This window comes from Lissotriton vulgaris, chromosome 2_1 (genome assembly GCF_964263255.1).
Source record: "Lissotriton vulgaris chromosome 2_1, aLisVul1.2, whole genome shotgun sequence".
Taxonomy (NCBI): domain Eukaryota; kingdom Metazoa; phylum Chordata; class Amphibia; order Caudata; family Salamandridae; genus Lissotriton; species Lissotriton vulgaris.
In genome coordinates this window covers 388,606,159-388,624,845 of record NC_141687.1, presented here as the reverse complement: position 1 = coordinate 388,624,845, position 18,687 = coordinate 388,606,159, and the positions used below count along the sequence as shown (strand labels likewise).

General features: G+C 41.1%; 1 protein-coding gene across 1 annotated transcript in view; it reads right to left on the bottom strand.

Moving 5' to 3' along the window:
- Positions 1-18,687, bottom strand: part of LOC147730418 (aldehyde oxidase 1-like) — a gene marked incomplete at its 5' end in the record, with an annotated part of 524,934 nt that overhangs the window by 88,044 nt on the left and 418,203 nt on the right. Inside the window, 3 exons of the mRNA XM_086954065.1 lie at positions 10,392-10,487; positions 11,410-11,640; positions 14,095-14,286. Coding sequence (XP_086810191.1) covers positions 10,392-10,487; positions 11,410-11,640; positions 14,095-14,286 — 519 coding nt within the window. The remainder of the gene's footprint in view (positions 1-10,391; positions 10,488-11,409; positions 11,641-14,094; positions 14,287-18,687) is intronic.

Here is an 18,687-nt window from a genome sequence, read left to right as displayed (position 1 = left end):
GGCGCACAGATGTTATTTATTATTAATTATCACATTAAACTTTCTGGGTCGTTTGCAAGGTGCACTAGCATGCTTGATTTCAAATTCTTCACTATGGGAATACACCTGCACTGCTGTGGTGACGTCCTTTCAACTCCTTGACACATGGTAATAGGTTCTTTGGTTCTGTTTAGGGATACGCAGCAAAATAGCAAGTTGCCCCTTTTTTGTAGATCATGTTGTATCCATTTCTGCACCATTGAATGCTTTTCTTATTGCACTTATGGAACTTGCACTTATGGAACTTTCACTATGGGAGAAGGATGTCATTAATCCCATATGTTTTCATTGAGTTATGTAATGTAATTAGGCCATTCTTTCTTATTTTAGCCCTGATGAAGTCCATATCGAATAGCTGCGTGGATGAAATCTGTGTTGGCAAGGTCTGTAGCTTGAAGTCACTTTGTTAAGAAGATGAATATCATTGAAAACTACCTAGCAAGCTTGCAATAAAGCCAGAAGAATACATCCAGGACTGATATTTGGACTTTATTTGTTACTATGCTATTTGCTCGGGCTACCAAGTGTTTAATTACTAAGATTTAGCCTTTGGCCTCTTCTGGCATATTTATTACTTATGGCACTACTTTTGTATTTTACAGAGGGACTCCCATCTCGGCGATGAGGAATGATTCAGGTATGTGAATCTATGAAAGATACCCCAATACTGGATAAATTGGGTTTTCTAGAGAGGATTTTGTTTTACCTTAAGGCCATGCATTCTTGGCTGCTCAGTATCTTCATGTGGTTCCCTTATGATCTGAGCAACAGTCATCTGTCTATTATTAATACAGCCGCATCTTACTCTGGGCCTTCATCCTCAATCAGCCTGGTGCCCCAGGGACTTTCCACAGATGACTCTAGATTCTGACGAGCACATCCTCCAATTAATACCACTCATTTGCTGACTTAAGGGATCCTGGAGCAAAACTTTGGCAAATGTCACAATCCTCCATATCACTGTTTGGATGAAGGCAGCAGATGAACTGCACATCAGAATCTTCTGAAATTTTTTTGAGCGTGTTATATAAAGAGCTTTTGTTTATTTTCTCAGTTATGTTATTCAAAACAAAGCTAAAATACTTGAGACAGACCGGATTCTCTGACATGTGGTCAACAGCTTTCGGGAGATAAGAAGAAAAGGGTGACAAGTTGTAGAAAGGCTACTGGGAAAGAAACCCTGTAGTACAAACAGTAAAAAATGTTTAGCAGTCAATATATAAATGTGGGTAGAGTTTACATCAAGGAGGTCCTCACTAAGTAAGGTAAACTAATGGACATGGCCTCTGGGGCTTAGCATGAAGCCCATCTCATCGGTGAGACAGAAATAGCACAAAAAAGTGGATTTGCTCTCATATTTTCTATCATTTTATAGTTGTTTCTAAAACGGTTATGTATTCATGTACCAAGTATCCCCTGCCTGACTATGAGAAATATTTGAAACAAGTGAATCTATGAAAGAGTCCATTGTAGAAAAACATGAGTTGGGCATCTCCTGATTTGCTCAACAGGCAATCTCTGTGAATTGGGTAAATAGGATGCCCACCATTTTCTATAATATAAATCACATGTACATCCATTTACTTCAGAAACTGCATATTCCCTAATTACAAGTCAGGATGTTCTTGTCAGGAATCTGCCATATTGCGATCAGGTGGTGCTCACAAGGGCCCTGTGGAGTTCAGATGCTACACCAAAACGTTTTTCAACTCCTGGCATTTCCAGCTTCACCTTATGTCCCAGTCCAGGCTTCTGCACCTCCTTCCTGATGCATCATGGCCCTCACAGTCCCTTCTGTCTCCAAACCCTACTCTGGTCATGCCCTGATGGTGGTGCTCTATTGATTACTGGATCCCACGGCCTTTCCTACCCTTTTAAATCTGCATTCTGGACTTTTCACTATCTCAGTTCTGACCTGTATCCCGTTCCTGGCTTTCCTGTGCCTGTCTTGTGTCAGCCGAATGCCCTGATCTTCTCTTTTCAAAGTCCAGTTCTGCCTTCCCTTCATTGGTTGTTTCCGGATTCCTTACACCTGGTTGATTCCGTGCCCCAGGCTCTCTCTCTGCATGTGTGCTCCTCCCCTAAGCCTCCTGCTATTTCTGCCTGGCAAGCCCCTGCTATAGGAGCTTGCAACTGACCCTGCTGAGTCTTTTTATGCTCTGTTTGATCCTGCTTTTAAATTCTATGCTTGTCTTTGAATTTCTGTTTTCATACTTGTTTGACTACATGTTGATTTCCGATCAGTTATTTGTGTGCGTTGCCTATTATTTGTTTATCCTGCCTCGTTTCAAAAGTTTGCCTTGTTCCTAGTTCTGACTGCACACATCCAGACCTGTCTTGGATATGCAGATCCATAGTCTTGTATTCCAAGTTCCGGTTCTCACTGCCTATTCCTGTCCTGCCATAGTTAGTGTGCAGATTCCCAGTATTCATGGTTCTGTAGATTCCAGCCCTGCCCTTGAACCATATTCCAGTCCATTTTTTCCCCTGAATCTAGTTACTGATTCTGTGTACCTTCCACTGTTCTCCTTGTATTCTTGTGTGTTATATTATTATCCTGAGTTTCTTTGATTCCAAGGGTGCCAGTTAGACTCAAAGGTTTGTGTCTGTGAAATAGAGAACCACCCAGCACTCCTTTTCAAAAGGAACTGCTCGGTGTCTCCTTGAACTCTGTGAGATTAATCTGCTACTTGCCTTCTCCTAAGATCTTTTCCACCTCACAGAGAAATCACTTCTGAAGAGCAGGTAAACTATCATTTACAATAGTTTGTCTATCATTTCTGTACTTTCACCTACCTGTGATTAAGAGTCATGTTATTTTCAGTGTTTCCACTGCAGGCTTCTCAGTTTCCTGTGATGGATTAAACCCAGATCAGTTGACTGGGGGTGAGTGTTTGTATTGTCAACGCTCCGTCCATCATCCCCTTTGGTTTTTCTCAGTTTCCTGCACACAACCTGCTTCATTCCTGAGCTTCAGTCTTGCTTTATTCTAAGACTTCAGGTACTTTTGGATGTATGACAATACAATATTTGCTTTACCACCCTTCATTTATAATGCAATGCCTTTACCACGCATGCCTATACCATGCTTCATTTACAACGCAATGCCTTTACCATGCATGCCTTTAACTGACTTCATTTACAACACAATGCCTCTACCACGCATGCCTTTACCGCACTTCATTTACAAAGCAATGCCTTTGCCATGCATATTCCTTTACCACGCATGCCTTTACATTGCAAGGTAAGTGAAACCTATATATATGTGTATGTGTGTGTGTGTGTGTGTGTGTGTATATTTTAACCATGATCACTTCATGTTTAATTCAGTAAAGACCCTTGGGAAGAACACCATTCCAAGATGGCGCCCACGGTGGCACAAGGGGTGTAGTCCTATGTCTATGACAATGTCTATGGTCTGTTTGCTTGTTTATAACATGGACTGTTAGATGTGGACGAATGACACACTGACGAAGGCTCACGCCGAAACGCGTCTGTGCTTTTCTTTTTCCCTTTAATTAAACCTTGGTATGACCTTGGTCTGCGAGTGCTGCCTCTTTCTTTTGGATTTGGGAGAGTCGAGCGTAATATATATATATATATATATATATATATATATATATATATATATATATATATATATATATATATATATAGCGTCCAAAATGCTGCTCGAGCGATCCTCGACCAGGACAACGTTGATGCCATCGGTAGTAGCAGCCGCTACCTCAATTATCAGCAAGTACTGGATCCCACCAATTAGGAGGACACAGAGACGGCACACCAGGAGATCTTGCACAAATCCTTTATTTAACCAAGGACGACGCGTTTCGGCGTAAGCCTTTTTCAAGTAACCACCATATAACATTTTACCAAACTTATAGTCCAACATTTGTGTCGATACTCATAAACATAAAGAAAACACTTTTCTGAGTAAACAATACTCGATGGTAACATTCAATATTAAATGCATATATGCTTAAATACTTTGTATTCTTGAATTCATGATTATAGTGTAGAGTGGACATAAAACAATTGGTGTGTCGGAACGTATATCGTATTGTCTGGTATTAAACCACATGGACTAGGAAGACACATGGTCTGTCGGGAATTGAAGTTCCGAGTTCGGTCAGAGCATTATATGACTGAGAACTACCCCAGGCGATATGCCTGCGGGGTAATGTAGTTCAGTATGTGCCCGGCATAGATTATACGGCCATCATCCCATAGTTCGATTACACAAATATATTCCCTTGTATGAACTTGCAAATTGTGATTGGACACCCGTAGTGTCTTAAACTATTGTCCGCTTAACAATTATACTGGAATCCCAGACATTTATGTTTCCGAGAACTACCAAACGGGCGCCATGCCTACTGGGAAGTGTAGTTCAGTCGGTGCCATTGCGGGGTTCGAGACTGTGGTCCCGAGGTTCTAGTAATCGGTAGGAGCTCCCTGCCAAAATAATGATTGGAAGAGTAGGCACTGAACACCAATCAGATCCTACATTCGATGGATCATTACTGGATGTGTAAATCGAGGAGAGCTCCCCTCGTAACCTGTCCATCATGTGGTTGAGTTTATAACAATGAAGAAGGGTGGTAGGGTCAGAGCATGAGTGCTTTTACATAGGGGATAAGTGTAAGGTGAGATGTTTATATATGTGAATGTGTCAAATCATGTGAAAAATAACAATTGAACAATACAGTTTAAAATACAAAGAATACCCAACATACAATCTTCCTACGTGAGTGCAGTGCTATTCCCCTTATTGTTATTCGCCATAACATAACAGTAGAAACCAAAGGATGCAACCCTCCACATTTGTGCCGGTTATACCTTTTCTACTCCTTGATGATATTATATGCACATATAAGGGGAATCTTATAATAAAATCATGATAGTGTTACGTAAACAAGATTCATCATTCTGCGGGTTTGCTTCTGCCCTGTACTAGTAAGCTCAGGAACCTATGTGGGATGATAGTTCTTCCCCATAATTCAGTCCATTCGGGGCCTTGCTCTCCATATCTATAATATTCCTGGACTCTCTAATTCTCAGCTGTGTTTCGCGGTCCCCACCCCTGGTGGTTTTGGGTATCTTGTCTATGCCATAAAACTTCAGGCTTCCATTATTGCCACCATGATTTTCTTCATAGTGGCGAGCCATTGGATAGTTGTGGTCCTTGTTCGAGATGGCACGGAGGTGCTGTAGAATCCTAACTTTTAGGGGATGTTTCGTACTGCCCACGTACTGGAGCCCACATGGGCATTCCAGTAAGTAGATAGTGAATTCAGTGTTGCAGTTAATTTGTTGATTGATAGTTCTCATCTGACCTGACCCTGTTCTGTAGTTCTTGCAAGATTTGCCATTGCGGTCACATTTACAGTTGCCGCAGGTAGTGAAGCCATTCGGAATCGGAGGCCATTTCATCTTTAATGATTCCTTGGGATAGCTATGCACTAATCTATCTCTGAGAGATCGTGCCCGGCGATAGGTTATTTGTGGTCTATTGCCCACTAGTCCTCCCACAATTGGATCGGATGTTAATAATTTCCAATTGGCTCTCATTATTCTTTCAGCGGCCCATGCTCCCCTACAGACCATGTGTCTTCCTAGTCCATGTGGTTTAATACCAGACAATACGATGTACGTTCCGACACACCAATTGTTTTATGTCCACTCTACACTGTAATCATGAATTCAAGAATACAAAGTATTTAAGCATATATGCATTTAATATTGAATGTTACCATCGAGTATTGTTTACTCAGAAAAGTGTTTTCTTTATGTTTATGAGTATCGACACAAATGTTGGACTATAAGTTTGGTAAAATGTTATATGGTGGTTACTTGAAAAAGGCTTACGCCGAAACGCGTCGTCCTTGGTTAAAGAGTGCGCAATAAAGGATTTGTGCAAGATCTCCTGGTGTGCCGTCTCTGTGTCCTCCTAATTGGTGGGATCCAGTACTTGCTGATATATATATATATATATATATATATATATATATCAGCAAGTATATCATACAGTCATGTGATGTTTTACTCTTTTAAACACGCATGAGCGCACTTTGCAAAATGATTCCCACCTGTGAGCAAGGCCATCCCAGACCGAAACGTTAGAAGGGGAAGCATGCTGTGTTTGCCTGGATTCTAAATAAATCGTAATTTCCAGTAATGAGCCTCAAATGTGTTTTTTGTGTTTTTTGATATATAAACATATATATATATACACACACACACACACACTTACATACTTACCCATATACTTATCTTAACTACACGTTCCTTGCGCTGTAAAGGCATGCATTATAAAGGTATACATGGTAAAAGTATTACGTTCTAAAGGCAATTAATGGTAAATGATGAGTGGTAAAGTCATTGCGTGGTAATGCCTGTGCTGTTAAGGATGTTTCCCTTACTTTCTTGATCATATTTAGTCTCTTTCCTGGAAAATCTGCATAAAAAAGGACCCCCTGTTACCTTGTCTCCTTGCCCTGAACTCTAGTAGTGTCCCAGAAAGACTGTTCTGATCTTTACTAGATTCATGACCGTTCCCCCACAACTTGCTCAAGTCCTTGAAAAGGGACAAGAGAGAGGAAAGTACCAAAATCTGCAACAGAAAGAGGTAAATAACGGAAGTATATTTTCAACTTCAGTTTTGCATTTTGTTTCACTTGGCTTATTGCTGAGGATGTTTGAGACTCTACTGGAATGATAGATTGTTTTCAATTAAAAATTTATTTTTCATTTTAGAGAACAATCATATCTAACGTAAAAATGCCAAGTTACTCAAAATTATTGAAGATATAGACTGGCTACGTTTCTGGGTTCTGTGTGGGTACTCCATGTCTAAGAATCAAGGCATGATGATCGGAACCCTGCATTTAATCCTTTTACGGTTTATAAAATCAGTACAATCAAATAGACAAATGATAACACTTATTTTCATGCACCATCATACAATGTAGTTTGTAGTGTGCATTGTGTACATGTTCAAAGTGAAAAGAACTACAACACAGGGCAAACACAACTTTAGTCCTACTTTTTGTTGTTATTTTTAATCAGCTTAAGCCGTATGGCTAATTCAATGGCCTTTTTTAATGGAGTGCAGTCATTTTCCTAGAGCTTTCCTTCTATTCACAAAATCTACAGAAACAGCACTTTGGAATAATAATTATAGTGCATTTTATGAAGCACGTAGCTACCTCAATGAGGTGTCCCGGTGCTAGGTACAGGAATCGCTGCCACAAATACAACAATGAATCTCCCCTAGCTCCCACCCTTAAAGACCACTGTGACTGAATTTGGCGAATTGTCAGAGGCAAAGAATTCCATAGTTTTGGTACCTTGTAGCCAAAGGAGCTCCCACTTAAGAGTGATCTTTTAATGTTAGGAACAGACACCAGCCTTCTTCCCCAGCCAATCTTAAATTTTTCGTTGGTATATATGGTCTGACCAGAGATTGAAGGTACTGTGGTCCTTTTTTGCAAGTGCCTTGTGACAATAGCACCCGGCTTTAAAAGATTACCAATGCCTAACCGGCATCCAGTGCAGCTTCTTAAGTGCGTCTCCCATAGACGCATCCCTAGGAAGATTCAAAAGAAGGCGAGCAGCGGCGTTCTGAACGCTTTCAAATCTATTGATCCGACCCTGTGTGAACCCCAGGTACAACACGTTACAGTAATCAAGCCTTGACATAATCAGAGCCACTGTTTTTCTAACTGGCTCTGGCAGGAGGCAGAGAATATTAGCATCTTGAGAATTCCAAAACATTTCCCCGCCACTGCAGTGAGGGAAAACAAATCAAACACAGTCTGCCAATTTTTAGGTCTCGCCTTCGCAGCGCGCATGCGTTGCAAGGCAAATGACCTTTTGCCGTCGCTCTGGCTTTTTAGCCAAGCACGTGCACAAGTTCCATTGCCTTGAATGGCAAGGCATGCACGTCAGGAGATTCATTCGAGGGAGCGAGCGGCCCATCTGGTCGCAATTATTGCTCCCGCGAGTGACTCGTGCTCCCCTTCCTCTCCCCTCCGCCGCGCGTGGTGCTCCTGTTTGATTACTTGTTTGTTTGTTGTTTAATGTTAGTATGGGAGTAATCTGTTGGGTTTCAGGCACTTCAGAGCATTCCTACATTTATTGCATTTCTGTGTGCTTGAGGCATCTAGGAGAAAACGAGCGACTGCACTGATCTGTGAGCCCTCCTGCAAGCGTCACTCGTCATGGCTGGACTAGAACAATTTTATTAATTGATTGCATTAACCTCAAGGCCCGAAATTGATCATGCATATCGGGTCATCTCATTGACAGCCTGCTCTTTAAACATTCCAGTCTTCTGGCCATGGTGCTGAAGACGAGACCTCTCCCCCACTTCATGAACCCCTGGGACTCGAACTGGCCATGACGAGGAATCAAAGGGCCCAGCCTCCTTCCGTGTCAGTTTCTGCAGCAGCCTTGCATCAACAGGATTCTTTCGTTTTGACTGTCAGTCAGTGAACTTTCCTACGTCATGAAATTGCTGCACACCAAATGGGGTGCGTGAACAAGGCCAGGGTAGTGAACGGGAAGGGTGAGGGAATACATTCTGTCCTACGCTGAAGGATTTCTTCTTTACCGAGGGACACGGGAAAGTGATGGTAGGGAAGCCGCCAGGGTCGGAACAACAAACCACCACTATTGCGACCGTTGGTGAGGTAGTTTAGGGCTTGCTGTGAGGCAGTACGATCAAGCTTGGTGTCCTATTAAGAATACACTAAAATCGGCTGTTCTCCACCGTTGCCAAGAAGCACCCATGAAAATTGAGTTTTATTTAGACCCTTCAAATGCTTTCTGCGGCAGGGGACAGCCTCCCTACCACTTCAATACAATGACACATTACAATGTCCTAAAACTTAAATCTTGTAAATGGCTTTTACAATCTAATTTTGATCAACTGCTGTACGTACCGCACTGTACCGAATGTCCGCGTTTTGTGTACGAAATTGAGATTAGTAATTGGAGGTCTTAAATGGAGCATGGTGTGAGTGTTCTAAATAAATGATAACACGTTCTTTAATTAAGGCATTGTAAAAACAATTTGCAGTGGGCATGAAAAGTTGCTACATCTCTCGGGACATCTGTTCAGGTGGATGAAGAGGCTGACTTTTTAGGTGGAGCCTGGGCAGCGCATACTTTTACTTCGGTTGTTACGCAGTACGTCTTATTTCGTCTGTAAGTACTATGGGGAAGATTTACAATCCCCTTGTGCCCCTTTTGTGCTGCCGTTGCGTCACTTTTGCGACGCAGCGGCAGCGCAATAAATGCGCCATGGTGCGGCCGATTTACAACGTGACGCATCTGGGAGATGGGTCACGTTGTAAAGCCCTGCGCCTTAAGAAGGCGTTCTGGTGCAGGGGAGGCGTTACGGCGCAGGAACGCCACCTAAAAGTGGCTGAGTGAAATCTACAAGATTTCACTCAGTCACTTTTAGGCCAATGCTACGGCAAAACCCTGCGCCTGCTTGAAGCAGGCGTAAGGCTTGACGCAGCATTAGTAGAATGGGCCCCCAGGTGCATTGCTGGAGCTGCGTCGCGCAAGCGACGCAACTCCAACAATGCGATACCTTTACAGCACAGATGCGTGATGCATCTGTGCGTTTTTGCCCCATGGTGCGCCGCATTGTAAATGCGGCGCATCATGGGTGGCGGAGGCATGGCGCACAATTACTGGCGCATCCCTGCTAATTTGCTGGGATGCGCCAGTAATTGTAAATATGCCCCTATTTTCTTTAATGAGTTTCTGGTACTGTAGGCACGTCTTACTTTCCTGCAATGTGCTTTACTGCAACATTTAGAGCTCAATGTGAGCTTTCACTTTTATTTTATACACATGATTTGATATGCCCACATGGGTCACCTTAGCGAGAGCTTCGATTTTTCTGCCCTTTATCTTTAAAAAAGGTAGTCCCACGCCTTCAAGCTATTAGCATTGTAAATGACAATGTCTTTTATTTATGTTTCTACACATAAATAAAAGGCAATGTCATTTACAATGCCAATAGCTCATACTCGTGTACATGCGAGACCTATTGCATTGCAAATGCTTGTTTGATGTGTGTGTGGTGGCTCGTATCCTAATTACTTTTTTTTTACACGCCACTTCACCGTAAATGTGGACTTTATCAATAGCCATTTTCCTTGAGATGAAAGACGTTGGTCCTGGATAATCCCTGCTTCTGTGACTTAAAGGTTAATGTTAATCAGGACAAGGCCTAAACCCTATTTATATACTGTTCTTACATAAAGTGTGCTGTACAGTGATACTAATGACAGTTCTTCTATCTGCACCTAAGTGATGCACTTATTTGGCCTTACCTGTGAGACTTTGGTATGGACCCCCTGGCCCATCTCTACTCCCCCATGAGTCACCAACACCGATCCATCCAGGAAGATATTGACTAAAGCTCCCGCCTAGGAACAGATAAAACACCAATTTACATGTTATTTTGATTATTCCTCAATGAAGTCCAGCTACCCTGCCTTGATGAAATCTCAATGATTGGCTGAGCTAATATTGATTTCTCTGGAAAAGCTGACTGAAGCAGTAAATTAGTATACATAAACCTTTCCCAAGAGTAGTATAGACTAATAGTCATATCAGCCATACTGGGTCCAATTTAGTTCATCTCATGTGGCTAATGAAAACCAACATTACAACATTTTATGTGGGGGAACCTCTGCCTTTCTACAAACTGTGTACTTCATTCAATGCATAACTAATAAAACACAATATTGCAAAATATACAGATCTTTACGACTATGGTTGTGTGCCATTATTCTATTCTTAGATAGTTATTCCAACTCAACAAAAACAAAACTTATTAGAGGATCCCTCCTTGAATGACCTGTGATTTAATATTTAAAAAGAATTGCCTGACTGAGAAGACATATTACTAATATTATCACGTTGGGGCCAGGGGCATTTCAAATTGATAAAGCATTTTTACATTTCTGTTAACAACGGTGCCTGATGCGCTGAGGTGATGACTGTTGGTAATCATGCATAGGGAAGTCACTAAGGTAATCTCTCCTGATGTGATCACAATTACAAAACTATTAATATTAGTAGCCCACAATGATTTTCACTGAACTTAAGCAGCTCTTATAATAGAAAATGGTGGAGACCCCTGCTTTATAATATTTGTGAAGTAAACACCTGACTTATAAGCAGCTCCTATATTTACCACCATAGGTCAACAGGCCCTCTCGATCCCACCTCCCACTTGGAAACACCCAATCTGCTTTACCCCTCTTTGAGTTATCCTGACACAAGACAAAGGGGTTGCTGTTCCAGCATGAATGTTGCTCTTTAAGGCATGGCTTTAACTCTGACCTGGTGGTACGACCCGTCAATGAATCCCACGGAGAACTTCAGAGGTAGGATGGCGATGCCCTTCTTCTTCCAGAAATTCTGCTTGTTGTACTCTTGGATGGCTGACCTCCGACTAAGATACAATGACTTCTCCATGCATTCATCCCAACACCGTGTGAGGTTTGTGGCATCAAACGTCTGTTTGTAGAACGTCTCACTGCTTGTGCCCTTGTGCATGTTTCTCTCCCTAACCTGTGATACAGACAGTATAAAAACAATTATTCTACACGTTCCCATGTATATTGGGTTTTTACTTTGTTCGCCTCCATGCTCAAATTTTACATAGCAATTTTTGCAATTTTTACACTAGCATTGTATCCCATGTAGATAAATGTCCCAATCCTCAATTTGAAACATGAAAATCATTAAATAGGATCCTCTGCAATGGCAATTTACAGAGCTTAAAAAAAAACTCCAACTTGTCCATGCTCGACACCTGTACACGTTGTACAAAAACACTAATAAGCAAACTGGGTGCACAGATACTATACTGAGTATATATGCCCCATGATGCTGTCTTCTATTGTAGTTCTGCCAACGCAAAACATTTGCACTGGAGCACATACTGCAGTAATATAAATTGCTTAAAAAACTTAGGCAGGGTGCGAAACACTCTCCTTCCCTGATTTACAGTTGCTATTACAGCCAGGTTCAACACTTAGTTGACAACTTCAGTGTCAAGTGCACTTCTGCAACTTTATTAGGAAAATTTGATTCTTTTACATCCCTTCATCATTTTAAATTATAAGCATTTTAAGAGATAATGTGGTAAACATGTATCCATGCATATAAAACAGTGTCCATGCTTTTTTGTGTGAAATTCATAAGCATTGGCTCGATATATCAATTTCAAAGATTCACAATATGCTAACACCTACAGAATTCGTACATAGATGATGGTCACAGATGAAATATTCTGATACACTGCTAGTTGTGAAACAGCGCTTCTCTCCAGATTTCTGCTTGCACCCAAGCACTCCAGAGATCACTGCCTGCCCAGGCAGTTCGGCTGGACTTTTCATATTGGAGCAGGGTCAAGACTGATTTGCATACAGCTGGGTCCAAACTGAGGTGACATGGTATGCAAAATAATAATGGATTGGGATGCGGCCTCAAGTAATTAGCACTGGCTGAGATTAGTTCAAGCATTCTATCCATCACTGTTTTGTATACCTTTGTGTGCCCAGTGCATTGTACATGATGGAGCGAGGACATTATCTGAGCCTATAAAATACCAATTACACTGCGGTCAGTTCTTGTGGCTAGAACACTGGACATAAACTTCTTATGGGTGGTGTATGCACACATTGAACAACAATCAATACCAGCAGTTAAAAAGTTATGATGCAATGTTCCGGTGAAATATCTGATAACCTGCACTGGGCATTAGGCACAAGAGTCCTTGTAATGTTATTGAAATGTATTAGGTCTGTGCGGATCTAATGCCATTTCTAGACCGCCCTTATTATGACAGACATAAAGAGTAAAGAAAAAGAAATGCACGCTAGTCCTCTAGGAAATGCTTTTGTAGGTTGAAGGTACAGAACCAAGCCTTTTCGTGTAAGATTCTTTGTTAAGTCATTCAAAATCCACTTTGTTCAGTATACAGGGAAGCTAACGGCTTGTCCTTGTTTTAAACATTATAAACCTGAACACCTTCAGAGAGAAGTTAAAAAGGTAAGAATTGGCAGTATATTGTATGACTCTCACCTCTTACTGTCAGTCTTAGTCAGGAATACATGGACGGGCGTACATGAATATCCTAGATGGCTGTTTAGGGATCAGGTTATGTCTTTATACTCATGAAGTGTGACAAGTTCAATCTCAACTGTGAATTTTATTTCAGGTGAGTGGGTTATAAACATTTTGGATCCTGTTATTTTGATCTACTGCTGGTCATAATGTGAAAATGTGGTAAAGTAAACCATACGTCCTACAATTGATCTTATCATAAATTACCATAAATTAACAACCACCCCTGTTTCACTAACAACAAGCTGCCTCCTTATTATAACATCGCTCTGTTTATGTGTGCCGGCTTTCATATGTACCTTATTGTCCCTGTGGTCACGCTTCTGATCACCGCAACTACGTTATAACAGCCTTGGGTGCCTATAATTGACCCATACCACTATTCCTTTTCTATTGGATGTCCTGGAGTTACTTACATTCGCACTATAAATGTTCTTCTTGGATGTCCATACCAAGCGTAGATCTGCCACCAAATTCACTCTCTACTTTTTTAACCAAAATGTCCGATGAAGCCTTTCTAAGTAGTACCGGGCACATGCCTTAGCCAGCACTCACAAAATCCTTCACTCTGTGCTCATTTCCGCTTGCTACTCTCTGCTCGCAATAGTCTCCTGTATTACCGAAAGCACCCTGAGCGTCATTTATCTTTAGGTCTTGCAATCCTCCCAGTTGCTTTCACTGGAATGCCATCACCAATGTACCACAGGTCTCATCAGTATTTCTGCATGCAACAACACTATCAGCAATGCATCTATGCACAAGCCAATTGTGTCATACAGGGTTCTGTTTGAAATGCTCTTTGTTCCAATACATACAAATACAAACACAATTGCAGACAGTTACTCAGACACTAAGTAATTCACAAGTAAGCATATCGACCACTAGGAGACTCACCTTCTCTGGTGGAAGGCAACATTTGAGGGCCACAGCATCCACTAATGTCTCTGTAACCACTCCTGTCTGCGGAAACCCAAATCCTCGGAAACCAGTATTTGAAGGTAAGTTTGTCTTGCATGCTCGACCGCTGACTCTGACGTTTGGAAACCTATATCCATTATCCATTTTCAACAAGGATATGACGATGACCTAAATAAGGGAACAAAATACAATATATGCAATAATATGAGTAGTGGTTACTTGTCCTTACAAGTGGTGGTAGCATGTCAAGGAAATAAGAAACAATACTTTTTACGTATGTCACAAGGACAATCAGTGCATTTGTTATGAGTACGTACTTCCCTCTTCCTGAGCTTCTTGACTGTTTCTGTTGATATTTCAAGAATGTTCTGCCTGAAGTAGCACTTCTCATGGCAGTTTGTACGAATGAAACACTTAACTGCGCATACAGGGTCGGTGTAGAGATTTTTTGCTCTGAAAGAAAGGTGTTTTTCTGCTCTCTCTCCCCCACACGCCATTGCTGTTTGTAGGGTAATTCCATTCCAATGCACTCAACTCCTTCTTTAGGTCTGCCTTGACAGCGCAGCTGTCGCCCAAAGTAATGTGATCAAACTAAAAAAGAGCTTTAAGGGGTACCACAGAGAGGGCTTTGGCTCCGCTCACATGTTGGTTGCAAGACGTATATATATTGATTGGGCAGAAGTTGTGTGCTTGTACTGACAAAAGTGTTCCCCTTCCACTCATCTGTGATTATTTAATTTAATTATTCAGCTGTCTGAGCCAGCAGCAGTATGGCTGTCTTAGCTTGAACTTTCAGGGCTACACATATGACATTGTAATGCTGTTAAAGTGTCTTAGATAACTAGATAATGTATGATGTCTGTTTTTTTCTGGCAGCAGTGCAAATGGAAGAAGGAAGAAGGAGGGTGGTTGTGAGAAATATAAGGCTTTCCTAGCACCCTCATCTATCATTAATTTTAGACCTGAGTCAGTTTTGTGTTTGAGAGCAGTATATGACGCCCAGGGCTACACTAATGTACATGGATATTAAATCTGACTTGACAGTGCAACTGCCGCCTAACCTTATGTGTGCAACAAAAACAGCTTTCAGAGTCCGACTGAGAGAGGGACTTAGGCTAGTTCCCCAGAGTATAGGATCTGATTCGTCCAAATTTGTGTGCCTCTTCTAAAAAGACTGCTTGTAATGCACTATTCTTTGGAAAAGGGTCAGTGGTGCTGTCTTTTCTTTGTTTTAAATAGGAGTCCAACCAGTCTGCTTTGGTCGTGTAATGATTTGCCAGTTTGTCTGTGAAATCTTGAGCACTGGGATGAGCTCCTTCTAGGCAATTTGGTTAACGAAATTCATTGAGAATTTTATAGAATTCTTTATTTGCACATTTAGCATTTTGGAATCTGTCTGAATAGTACCTTTTCTTAGCTTTTTAGTTTGCTGACTTGTGTAATCTGTTACGTTACTGTAGGTGAAGTCTGTTTTGATTGGAGTAAGGTTGTTGTAGGTGTGTTGCTTTGTGTTGTTTATGTTGGAAAACAAACAAATGGTGGTCTGACCATGTGACTGGAGTAATCGTTTGTGAAGTAACTAATTCTAGATTTACAAAAATGACACCTAGGAGGTTTCCAGGGATGTGTGTGGGTTTGTGGAAAATCTGATGTAAGTTCAGTTCAATAAGGCCAGTGATGATTGTTTTCTGATGGTGCATGTTGGTTTTGTCAAACCAAATGTTTAGGTCACCAAGAATGCACAGGTTGGTGTGAATTGTTATCAGGTTTGAAACTGTGTCTAGAAGTGTGTCTGTGAATGTTGCATCGCTAGGTGGAGGTCTGTAATGGAGTAGGAAGTCACAGGAGGAAGATGGTGTAGGGTTGCATCTGGTGAAGAGGGCCTCATAACCCTGTATGGAGACGTTGTCAGCTTTAATGATATTTAATGTTTGCATGAATACAACAGTTTGGCCACCTCCTCTTTCGCCTATATGATTTTGTGTGATAGTTTGATAGCTCAGAGGAACAACTTCATGCAACACTGGAGCCATGTCACCCCCCAACCATGATTCAGATATGAAGAGTAGGTCAGTCAGTGAGAAGGTCGTAGATATGATGCTTGTTTTTTTAGATTGACCCAGCATTTATTAGTGGGCAATTTAGAGAATGTGTTATGGTGATAGAGTGACTTTGTTTTGTAGAAGAGTGAGCAGTGTTTTGTGGACTTGTAGCAGCCATGTCCTCAGTGCTGGTATTAGCTGTATGAGGATAGCAGTGTAGCTAGTCCGTATAGTATTCCTCATCTAGCAGGCTAAGAAAGCATTTTTATGGGTCTTCATGTGTGGGTGGTAGAGATGGTGGTTGAGAGTGAGTTGGTGAGCTGTATTGTTTTTGTAGAGTAGCCTTGTTGTGCAGTAGATATTGAGATGCAAACTTGTGAAGAGTGGCATGTTGTTTATTTTGTTTGTGCCTGTTTAGGGTGGAAGGTGTATGAGTTAAGGGTGGTGGTGCCGCATGTGGGTCTAAATTGTCCAGTGGATAAGAGGCTGTTTGGAGAGTTGGTGTGTTGCTGTATATGTGTTAGGTGTGGGTAGAAAGAAGCTTGGTAGTAGAGTTGGTTTAAAGTGTGTATTCCTTGCGTAGACAGGAGTGTGGGAATGGGTGTATATGTCTAGTTAGTGATGGAAAGTATTATGAGGTAGTATGTGTGTGATTTTGTTGTGCTGGTATGTGTGTTATGTTTTGTATTTGGGGAGTAGTGAGCGAAGGATAAGTTACTTATCTGCAATCCTAGTTTTCTTCCAGGGGTATCCTCATCAAAGTCATAAGCACTGAATATTCCCGCCAATGCGCAGAGACCCGGGGAACTATAAAAAACAAGCATTTGCAATGCAATAGGTCTCGAGTTGGAGTTGGAGTTAGGTTGGAGTTGGAGGTATGGCAGTGTAAATGGCAATTTTTTTATTTATGTTTTTGTGTTTGCAGTGGAGAGGTTATATAAAGAAAAACAGTGCACACTATACCATATTATGGGCCAGATGTATCAACGCTTTTTGTGATCGCATACAGGCCGATTTGCAGAATCGGTCCGTTTGCGATCGCAAAAATGGGTTTTGCAATGTATCAAACATTTTTAATTTGCAATATGGGTAATTGCAATTGCGAATGCAGTTAGGGGATCGTAATTTGCGATTCCCTAAATGCAATTCTTGTAGCTATCGCAAATTGCGAATTGGCATTAAGGAAAGGCAAATTACCAACTTCTAGTTGGTGGTAATTTGCAAATTCCTAGAAAAATTCACTTTTTTGCATTTTTCTAAGTGCCATGTGGCGTACATACATGGCGTTAGAGCATGTATGTACGCCATATGTGTACACAATCATATTTCTGGGGTGCATCAGGTTGGCCTTTTAGCCCCCCCTTGAACCCATGAAATTGCATGCGCAATTTGTGAGTACCTATTTGGTACTCGCAAATGGCAAATATATTCCCATTTATTCCTAGGGGCCTCAAGGCCCATGGGAATGAATGTGAGGGCATTCCTCAATATGGAGTCACAATTTGTGACTCGCTATTAAGGAATATATAGGAATCACTAAAGTTTTGCAAAAACCTACCTACATTGCATTTTGCGAATCGGTAACATTCGCTATTGTAGACTAGCAGAATGTAATCTTGATACATCTGGCCCTATAAGCTTTATTGCAACTGTATGGTAAAGCTATGGTTATGTTAACGTAAAGGGGTGTGAATAGATGGATTAAAATACAAACAAATTATTTTAAAATGCACGATGGAATTTATAGCAGGAAACAGGGGTTACCTATTATTTAATAAAAAATACATATAAAAAAAAAGAGGCATGCACAGAACGTGAACACTTCAGGAAAGTGGCTGGCAGCAGCGTGGTGACAGAAACAGGCGATAGAGCTCATTTGTTTTCTTTAAGACAGAGCTTCAGTTATGCAAACCCAGGTGGCACTAATAGGTTTTCAGTAATAATTGTGGAATTACACACAGCGTGTTACACTCTAAAACATTCCCAGGGATAATTTAGGTGCTGAAGGTTAACCAACAGACATATATAGTTCTAATACTAGCCTTGTGGCTGTGTTCACATTTGTAATTCTAAAGCATAAAAGCAGAGTAAATCCCTCTCATTTAGGCTGAAGACTATAAAACATATTTCATAAAGACTTCAATTTAAATAATGCTTTGAGGTTCACTCATACAGCAATAAAATATTGTAGCAAATTTGCTTTGTGTAAAGTGGTGCTTATATTTTGTTTGTTTATTTATTGATGTTTGTTTATTTTATAATGTTGCCTTGACGCTTACAAACATATTTAGTTATGCAACTACCTTTGTGTTGGACACCCAATGAAAGTGAGACCTTCGAGCAGGAAAATAACTTTAAGGTTATGAAGAGAGTATGAAACGTCACTTTAAACATATTTTATATGTTTGCACTGCCAGTTGCCAAATGTACCAGGTATCTATGCCTAGAGCAGTACAGCAGATGAGCACAATTAAAGTATTACATTACGCTGCAAACAGCTTGGCATAAAAGCAGTTCAATAGTAACC